This window comes from Miscanthus floridulus, chromosome 15, assembly GCF_019320115.1.
Source record: "Miscanthus floridulus cultivar M001 chromosome 15, ASM1932011v1, whole genome shotgun sequence".
Lineage (NCBI taxonomy): Eukaryota > Viridiplantae > Streptophyta > Magnoliopsida > Poales > Poaceae > Miscanthus > Miscanthus floridulus.
Window position 1 is genome coordinate 72,542,232 of NC_089594.1, and position 10,094 is coordinate 72,552,325.

General features: G+C 48.7%; 1 protein-coding gene across 1 annotated transcript; it reads right to left on the minus strand.

Moving 5' to 3' along the window:
- Positions 1 to 6,876: 6,876 nt before the first annotated feature.
- Positions 6,877 to 7,491, minus strand: LOC136507645 (uncharacterized). Its single transcript, XM_066502303.1, has one exon. The coding sequence runs from the start codon at positions 7,489 to 7,491 to the stop codon at positions 6,877 to 6,879; it is 615 nt and encodes a 204-aa protein (XP_066358400.1).
- Positions 7,492 to 10,094: the final 2,603 nt, after the last annotated feature.

A 10,094-nucleotide genomic window follows, 5' to 3' on the forward strand; every position in this document is an offset into this window, starting at 1 on the left:
ACGCACACCGAAGGTATTCCGGAGGGGGCACTGCCTGGTCCGGAGGAGCTCGGTGAGACTTCTCTTGGTTTGCGAAAAACCTTGAGAAATTTCATCGGGCACTTTTGGGCTCCATTTGGGAGATCAGCAGCCCAGAAACTGGCGGAGGACAAGAGGGCGAAGGTATTTATAGTTTGTGTAGTCAGCCCCCTTTTTTTTCTTCTTTTTCGCTGTGGAGGCTTCCGTTTTTTTTGCCCTTGACATTCTAGCCTATGTTGTAGGATGCGCAGAAAGGTCTTGCGGGTAGGCCTCCGTCGATTCTGCGCTCGGCGACTGCGGTTGGGGCCTTCGCTGCTGGTGGTGTTCCGGGGGGATCTACGATCGGCGGAGGCGGTGGTCAGGGGCCGTGCCCGCCCATAGTTGATACGAGCTCCGCTCCAGAGACTTCTGTTGTGGCTAATGCGCCGGAGGTCTAGGCCCTTTGTAGCATTTAGTTGTTCTAGCGTGTATCTTGTAGTTCAACTGGGCTTTTTATGAATAAAGTTTATTTTGTTTTGAATGTTTTTGTGGAAAATTTTAACCTTGCGCAGGTTCCGAACCGGGAGCCTGCGCAAGATGTTGCTCCTTTGACTCTCTACAACGACGGTCTTTACGTGAGTGGAGAGCTCTGGGAGTATTGGCGTTCGGCCTTTCCCCGCAGCGTTGCGCACGACGTATTTGAGTCAGTTAGGTTTGACATAGACAATGAGGGCACTGGGTTTACTCGCGCGCTTGCTTGGCGTGGATCTCCGCCACAATAATTAGGATTTTATTTCAAGTTGGTGTCCTGTAAGAATGTTTCTTGACGCTTTATGGAATACAAGATAGGTTGACTTTCTTGATTGTTTGTGCAGTGGCTTGATCCCGTCGTGGTAGTTTACATATCTCGTCTAGTCCTGAGCTCGCGCACCGTTGTCCTTCGCTTTAGCGATCGAGCGTGATACAGAGGTGGTGGCTAGGACCTTCACCCCATTTTTTCTCATTCTCTGTTCTTGCTTGATGGCCGGGGTAGAAGTCTCCACCGTTTTTCGACCGGCGGAGGCATACTTGAAGTCCGCCTGGTGAGGCTTGCCGAATCAGTGTTTGATCCGACTGGAGGTTTGGCGCAGCTTGTGCAGACGGCAGAGACTTTTGATATTTCTTTAGCTAGGTGTTTTAGCTATCTGGAGGCATGGGTCTCCGACGCCGCACACCCATGGGACATGGTTGATCTTTGGAGATGGCAGGTTAGGTCTCCGGAGTTAGGGGGATGTTACGAGTTTTCATGTGATATCCCCCTGCTTCTGTAGGCCTTTGTCGGTCATCACCGTGCCGTAGCCCCTCTCTCTTTTCCCACTGTCTCCGACTATCTACCGTTGCTTCCGCCGTTACGAGTTTTCGTACAATATCTACAGTCGAATTGGATATCTAAGGAGACCCCTGCCTCCATGGCTATCGCTATGGCTTTTGCCTATGCTACGCCTTGCTCCCCCCTTGCGCCCTTGCACCTTATGCCGACTGAGTTTCTTTTGGGGTATGGGGGGAATCCATTTTTATAGTGTGGTGGTTGCCTTCGTGTGTTAACATTTTTGTACGTTGTTAGTTGGAACATATCTTGGCTTTGATGGCCTGTATCTTGCTGATTTATTTGTTCCCCTTGAGATCTTTTCGAAGTAAAGAGGTCTGGCGCCGCATTGGTGGCAGTGTTTTGTCGAGCATTTATTGTTTTTCCTATTTTGGATGGCGGAGACATTTTTCCTGGGTTGGATGCCTGTTTTGCCAAAAGAGAATTTTGCCTTGATGCCTGACTTTGGTCAGGTCTTTGTCAAGGGTCGGAGGCCTCTTTGACCAGAAGAAAATTTTGCCCTGATGCCTGTCTTTAGCCAGGTCTTTGTCAAGGGTCGGAGGCCTTTTTGGCCAAAATAAAATTTTGCCCTGATGCCTGACTTTGGTCAGGTCTTTGTCAAGGGTCGGAGGCCTTTTTGGGCACAAGAAAATTTTGCCCTGATGCCTGACTTTGGTCAGGTCTTTGTCAAGGGCGAAGGCCTGTTTGGCTGTAGAGGTCATTTCAAATTGCCCTTGCCTATGGCTGGCGCTTTGAAAGGACCTGTTGTTTTTGTTTACCGAATATTGCGGCGCCAGAGCTGGCCGCTTTTGGTTTTGGGTTCTTTGTGGCGTTATTTTGGGGAATTACCTCTTTATACTTGTAGAGGATTTTTACACTGAGCCTGCCTCGTTAAAAACCTCACCTCCTCTTGGAGTTCCCCTGTGAGGAAAAGAGTGCAGGCTCTTTTACATTTTGTTTTGATTGAAGTAAAAAAACTAAGGTAAATGCATGTAGGGGCCTCCGCTTATATTTTGCGGAGGTTGCCCTTTGGTACATTGCCTAGATGTAGTATCTGCCAAGGCTGTCAATATTCCATGTGTGGGTTGTTGTGACACCTTCGCTGTCGGTCAAGTGGAAAGAACCAGGTCGGCCTACTGCCGTTGCTGTGTATGGGCCTTCCCATTTTGGTTGCAACTTGCCGACAAGTTGCGCATTGGGTTTTCTCCTGAGTACGAGGTCTCTGTGGTTTATGTCTTTCCTTACCACCTAAGAGTCTCTCCACTTCTTGGTTTGGGACTGATATTTTGCGATGTTGTTGACTGCTTCTAGTCTGGTGGCTTCTATTGTTTCTTTTGCATATTCTTCATCTTGCAACATCAGCTGGATTGTTGTGCGGAGGCTCTCGTGCTTTATTTCTTCTGGCATCATGGCCTCTTCTCCATAAAGCAGTATGAATGGTGTGAATCCTGTTGTTCGTGAGACGGATGTATTGTGTGACCAAATAACTCTTGGTAATTCATCTATCCATTTTCCTTTGCGTAGGCCCAGCAGTGTTTTTGATATTGCTGAAAAGACTATTCTATTTGCTCTTTCCACTGCTCCATTGGACTCTGGGTGGTATACCGAGGCGAAGGCTAATTTTGTCCCTATGCTTTTGCAGAATTCTTTGAAGTTCTCTGAATTGAATTGTTTTCCATTGTCTACTGTCAAGATCCTTGGTACACCGAATCTGCAAACGATGTTCTGCCAGAAGAATTTTCTGATAGTTTCTGAGGTTATCTTCGCCAGCGGCTTTGCCTCTATCCATCTTGTGAAATATTCCACTGCCACTACTGTGAATCTATTTCCTCCTTGGGATGGAGGTAAAGGGCCGACCAGGTCCATCCCCCATCTTTGCAGTGGCCATATCGGAGGTATAAGCTGGGTCTCCGACGATGGCTTCGACTGTCCTGGAGAGAATGTTTGGCATGCTTTGCATGTTCAGACTGTCTGCTCTGCGTCTTGTATGTGTGTTGGCCAATAGAAGCCTTGCTTTATTGCCTTTGCTGATAAAGCTCTGGAGCCAATGTGCGACCCGCAAATTCCTGAGTGTATTTCTTGAAGCAACTCTATGCCTTCGCTCTGCGATATGCATTTGAGGAGAGGCTGGACTACTCCCTTCTTGTACAGTACGCCGTTTATGATTGTGTAATTTCTTGCCCTGGCCTGCATTCTTGCTGCTTTTGCTTCATCTTCTTCGGTGGCTTTGCCTTCTAGGAATTCTGTTATCACCTTTCTCCAATCTTCATTGTGCAGTTGAAGTATGGGTTTTAGTGCCTTGGATGTCTCCGTAGTTGCCGGAGACTTCAATGTCTGGTAAAAAGTGTTGGGATGCAGTGGCAGGTTGTTTGCCGTAGCCTTTGCCAATTCATCTGCCTCTGCATTTTCTGATCTTGGGATGTGCTTCAGGGTGAAACCCTCGAATCTCCGCTCTAAATTTCTGACAACGGATAGGTATTTGATGAGTTCTAGCTCTTTTGCTGTGTATTCTTTCTCTACTTGGCCATTGACCACTTGAGAATCTATTTTGACTGTCAATGTTTTTGCCCCTAGGGCCTTTGCTTTGCTCAGTGCTAAGATCAGGGCTTCATATTCTGTTGTGTTGTTTGTTGATTTGAACTCTAGCCTTGCTACGTATTTCAGTTTGACGCCGGAGGGTGCCGTTAGGACAGCGGAGGCTCCTGCTCTGGCTTGGCCCTAGGCTCCATCCATGAATGTTGTCCAGCCTTGAGTTGTTGGTTGTACCTTGGGCTCTGTCGGAGGTGTCCAATCTGCTACAAAATTAGCTAATGCTTGTGATTTGATTGCTGTTCTGGGGATGTATGAGATTCCAAACTGTGATAGCTCTGTAGCCCATTTGCCTATTCTGCCAGAGGCTTCTTTGTTTCTGAGCAAGTCTTGTAGTGGCAGCGATGTTAGAACTGAGATTTCGTGGGCTTGAAAGTAATGCTTTAGTTTTCTTGATGCCATCAGCACTGCGTAGGCAACTTTCTCTACCTTTGTATAGTTTAGTTTGGCTTCGGACAATGCTTCTGAGATGAAATAAACTGGTTTTTGAGTTTTGCCTGATTGTTTTTCCAGTTCATGGATTAAGACTGCGCTGACTGCATGGTCGGAGGCCGCCACATACAACAATAGGTGGCTGTCCGCTTCTGGGACGGAGACCATCAATGAGTTTGCCAGATACTCTTTCAAGTTGTGAAATGCCTTCGACTGCTTGGACCCCCATTCGAAGTTGTCTCCACCCCTCAGGGCTTGGAAGAAGGGTAGGCTGCGTTCTACTGATTTTGAGATGAATCTGTTGAGCGCAGCTATTCTTCCCGTTAGCTTTTGTACTTCCTTCTTGTTTTTGGGCTCTGCCATTGCCATTATTGCTCTGGTTTTGTCCGGGTTCGCTTTGATGCCTTTGTTGTTTATGATATAACCGAGCATCTTCCCTTTTGTGACTCCGAATATACATTTCTCTGGGTTGAGGCGGAGGCCAGCTATCCTTAGGTTGGCGAAGGTCTCCTGTAAATCGGAGATGTGGTCGTCCTTGTTCTTGCTCATGACCACTATGTCATCGACATAGGCTACGATGTTTCTATCTAGCGGTGATCCCAAAACCTCCTTTGTCATTCTGGCAAAGGTTGCTCTAGCATTCTTAAGTCCCTCCGACATTCTGGTGTAGCAGTATGTCCCAAATGGGGTGGTGAAACTTGTTTTGTCTTCGTCTTCTTTTTTCATCTAGATTTGGTGATACCTAGAGAAACAGTCGAGGAGAGAGAACCTCTGGCATCTAGCTGCCTTGTCGACGGAGGCGTCTATTCTTGGCAATGGGAAAGGGTCTTTCTTGCAAGCTTTATTCAGATCTGTGAAATCTATGCACATTCTCATTTTGCCATTTTTCTTTGGTACCAAGACTATGTTTGCAAGCCATTCTGAGTACTTGACTTCTCTGATCACTTTTGCATCTAGCAGTCTTTGCACCTCCGCCTTTGCTGCTAGGATTCTGTCCTCCGACATTTTTCTTTGTTTCTGCTTTCTTGGTCTCATGTTTTCGTTGATGTCCAGTTCATGTTGTATGATGTCCCTGCTGACTCCCTAGAGGTTGGAGGCTGACCAGGCGAAGATGTCCTTGTTTTTTACTAGGGTTGCCATGAGCTCTTCCTCTTCTACCTTGCACAATTTTGAGCTGATTGTCACTTTTCTGTCTGGTAACTCTTTTTCTAGAGGGATCAGCTTTGTCTCTTCCTATCCTGCCATATCTATTTCTCCTTTGGGCATGTCCGGAGGCTATAGTTCTTTGTTCGCCGACTCGACTGCATTGATGTTTCTTTGGGCTCTGTAGATAGCTTTCTCTATGTTTCTTGCTTCTTTCTGGCTGCCTCGGACTGTGATAATACCGTGGAGCGCTGGTATTTTCATGCACAGGTAGGCCATATGCAGGGCTGCATTGAATTTGGTTGTGAATCCTCTGCCCAAGATGGCATTGTATGGATAATACAGATCGACAACGTCGAACGTTATGTACTCGGTTCTGGCATTCGCTTGGGTTTCGAACAACACTGGGAGTGAGATTTTTCCTAATGTTTGTATCTGCTTGCCTCTGAATCCTATTAAGGGGGATTCGGAGGGCTGTAGTTGATTTCTGCTTAGCTTCATTTGGTCGAAGGTATTTGAGAAGATTATATCTGCTGAACTGCCAGTGTCGATCAGTATTCTGCTTATCTCCCATGCTGCTATGTTTGTCCTGATCACCATTGCGTCTGTGTGAGGGTAGCTCTCTAGCTGGAGATCTTATTCTGTAAAGGTGATTGGGACTCTGGACTAATCTGTGTGTTTCGCCGGGCCTTGGACTGCTACATTGTTTACCAGGCGGAGGTGATCCTTTTTCTGCTTTTTTGTTTGAAACTCCATTGATGATCCTTCGGCGATTGTCAATATCATGCCTATTGTTGGCAGTGCTCCATGAGGGTTGACTTGGTTTTCTGGGTTCGGCTCATTTTTTGGTGTTTGGGGTTGGTTGTGCGGTGGTGGCGGAGGCAATTGTTGCATGTGGTGCTGTGGCTGCGAAGGCTCGAACCTTATTCAGTTTTGCTCCGGTGTGTTTGTTTCAAGGTAGGTTATATGGGGAGATTTTGGGTTTATGTAGGTCAAGCTTGCCTCCGACCTGTAGTTGCCCGCAGGAGGCTGCTGCGAAGGTGATGACCGCCATGCTGGTAGGAAGTTTGGGTAATAGGCGGAGGCCAGTGTGGAGGGATGTATTTGGGTTGCGTTTAGCGCTGGGTACATTGGGCAGTACTGCTGGTGGCTAGTTGTGTATGTGGTGTTGACCTCTCTTGCGCTCTGCTGTGTCGGAGGTTGGGTAGTTTGCTTGTTCTTTATCCTTTCTTGTGTTTCTTTTGTCTTCGGACAATCTTTGGTGCTGTGCCCTGCGTTTTCGCCGTGAAAAACGCAATATGGCCTGCGTTGTTTCTGGCTTTGGTTTCTGTTCCAGTTTTTGCCTTGGTAACCTTGCCGATCTTGGTTCCTTATCTGGGTCTCCGGCCGTGTTGGCGCTGTCTGTTGCCGTTGCTCGGGGTGGGTTGACCCTCGATACTGAGCACTTGCCCCTGGCCTGGCTTCTGATTTGATACATTCTGGTTCGTATAGGTTTTTTGGGGATTTTTGCTGCTGTTTTGTTGTCTGTTTTGACCTTGCTCCTCCAGCCTCTTACGCAGGTCATTGTCTGATCTGCAGTACTTCTCAAATTGGTCATACAACTGCTGAATGGAGGTTGGTTTCTCTCTTGCTAAGTGTGCTGCGAACGGCCCAATTCGGAGGCCTTTGATTGCTGCTTCGATGGTGATCTCGTCTGGGACATCTGGTGCCTTCACCTTTAGTTGCACGAATTTTTGGAAGTAATCATGGAGTGTCTCTCCCTGCATTTGCTTACACTGAAACAGATCTGTGGAAGTCAGCGACAGTGCTGTTAGGCCTTTGAAGTTTGCCAATATCTTGTCCCGGAGGTTCTCCCAAGAATAGACTGTACTTGGTTTGAGCATAGAATACCAAGCCAGTGCGTCACCTTTGGCTGCAATGACAAACGACTTTGCCAAGATGGCATCGTCTCCACCGGCGGAGGCTACTGCTGCCTCATAACTCATGATGAACTGATGGGGGTCAGTCTTTCCGTTGAACTTGAGTAGTGTGATTGGCTTGTACGCTGTTGGCCATGGCAACTGTTGTATGCCTTCAGATAGTGGTGACTTGGGATCGATAGGCCTCCGCATCACCTGAGATGGCATTGTCGGCTGGCTGATCACTGGCGTAGAACCTTGAAGCATGGTTGCAGTTGGTGTTGCTACAGAGGCTGGGATTGCGGAGGTTGTTGCTGGTACTACATGCTGCATACTTAGCATCTCAGCATGTAGGACTGCCAACTGCTGCCTTATTTCTGCTGCTTGTGCTGATGCTTTAATAGCTTGCTGATTAGCTACAAATGATGCTGCCATTCTGTCCCTCTCTTGTTGCGCTCTTTGCAACTGTGCTTGCAGCTGTTGCAGTTCTTGCTTGGGTGTCGTGGCTGAATTTGGTTGGGCCTCCGGATCTTGAATCTCTCGGTCTTGGGGTTCCGGTGGTTGACCCTAGGCATCTACTCTGGTGTCATCCTCTGCTAGCGAGGTTGCGTAGGTGCTATGAGTGTTGCGCCTAGGCCTTCCTCGCTGACCCGTGGTCGCTGCTGCTCTGGTGGTGGTCTTTCTTTTCCCTGCCATCATTGGTTTGCCTTGGCCCAACCATGGTGGGCGCCAATGTTGAAACTAGTGGTTTCAAACTACGTGGAAGTGACCAAGGCCTCTGCCTGACGGACGATCGGCCTTGGGTGGAGGCTCGGGAAGGAAATGACGAGGGGGAGAGTGTCGAGTAAGGGAATGGCTCAGAAAGCTAGGGTTTCATTAATTCATCCACCCCCTCCACGGTTATAAGTGTCCCATATTTATAGGGCTCAACTACTACATAACAGAGTTTATTACAATGCCCCTCAACTGCTACAGTACATTCCTAGAATATTCCGTTGCTAGCCTCTTGTTTGTGGGGCAATCCTGCCATACCGTCTTCGAGTGATGGGCTTCCATGAGCAATCGGCCCACTGTGGCTCAGTCTTCGGCCCAAAGGCCTGAGTCCCCAGCGCCAGCCTTCGTCTCCAGGGGCACGCCACTGCCCCGGCGGGTCTCCGCCGGACGGTCGGAGGCATTACCCGCGGGTCTCCGCCCGGCCGCGTGGGGGGCATGGTTCTCGCCGCTGTCCTCTGCCTTTAGGGGCGCGCCGTCGCCTTGGAAGACCTCCGCCGGTCTGGGCGGAGGCGTCATCCGCAGGTCTCCGCCCGGCCGGGCAGGGGTCATGCTAGCACATTTGCGCAGACCATGAGCGCTTGCGCTTGAGTACCTGCGCACACTTAGGCAAGATCGTCTGTTTGATTAGTTTGGAGATAAGGTGGCCTCCGCTCGTGATACCGGAGACGCCCGCCTGAGCGAAGTCCGTGATGAGAAGGAGATTCGGCACCCTTCGAGCATAGCCGGGAAAACTCCTTTGGTCAGCGCCGGGTCTCCGCCCTAAGACGGTCGAAGATGCCTTGGCGACACCCCGCTGTCGGGGGCCTTCGCCACCCGCCAAAGCCATGTTACAACAGAAGCGAGCCATTGCCACCTCCCGAGCATCTCTACATTGTCGAAACCTTTCGACATCCTCTTTTTAGCCGTCGTTTTTGGTCATGTATAAGGCCTTGTGTCCAACATGGCATGTGGAACAAATGGAGCCACTGCTAGTTGAAAAGGATTACATCACTACCGGAAACACTGGCTTTGCCACATGCCACAGGCACTCGACAAAGACCAAAAAACACTCGGTAAAGGCTTTACCGAGTGTAACACTCGACAAATAGCACACGACATCTACAGTGCCGGCAAACATCTCTTTGCCGAGTGTTTTCTATCAGGCACTCGGCAAATACTTTACCGAGAGCTGAAACCGATGCTCGCGAAAAAACTAACGTGACGGCGCTGAGACGGTCACGACGCGTTTGCCGAGTGTGCCGAACCAGACACTCGGTAAACCTAGCTCCTTTGCCGAGTGTCAACTCCCAAACACTCAGAAAACCTGGCTCCTTTACTGAGTGTCAACTTCCAGACACTCGGCAAACCTGGCTCCTTTGCCGAGTGTCAACTCTGGGACACTCGGCAAACCTGCCTTCTTTGCTGAGTGAAATACCTGACACTCGGCAAAGACTGGCCCAGAATGTACAAATGTTGGCTTCTTTGTCGAGTGTCACAGCGCAGACACTCGGCAAAGAAGCCATTTTAGTCCCAGAATGCACTGATCTTTGCCATGTGTCCCTCTTTGCCGAGTGTAATTTCCATGGCACTCGGCAAATAGCCCTTTTGTCGAGTGTAACAATCGGCAAAGCTGCCATAAATAATCAGTTTATTTGTTTCGGTCACAGCCACATACCACATTCAACTAAACATCATATCCATCATTGATATTTCACAATAGGCATCATAGGCAGTTCATATAGATATATCGACAACACATTAATGCAAATAAACTTCAGAGTCACTAGTAGGTTCATTCGCAATCACAAATAGTCACAAGTAGTCACAGGTAATCCACAAATACAAATGCAAATAAAATCACAAGTAGTCACTTAGGCCACGAGTTCCACTGTGACCACGTTGGGTCATGAGGCTCATTCGATGCCGCCGATTGATGC

What these genes read in the sequence shown, in the direction of transcription:
- LOC136507645 (XM_066502303.1), bottom strand. Translation starts at nt 7,491, where the DNA reads ATGAGTTATGAGGCAGCAGTAGCCTCCGCCGGTGGAGACGATGCCATC.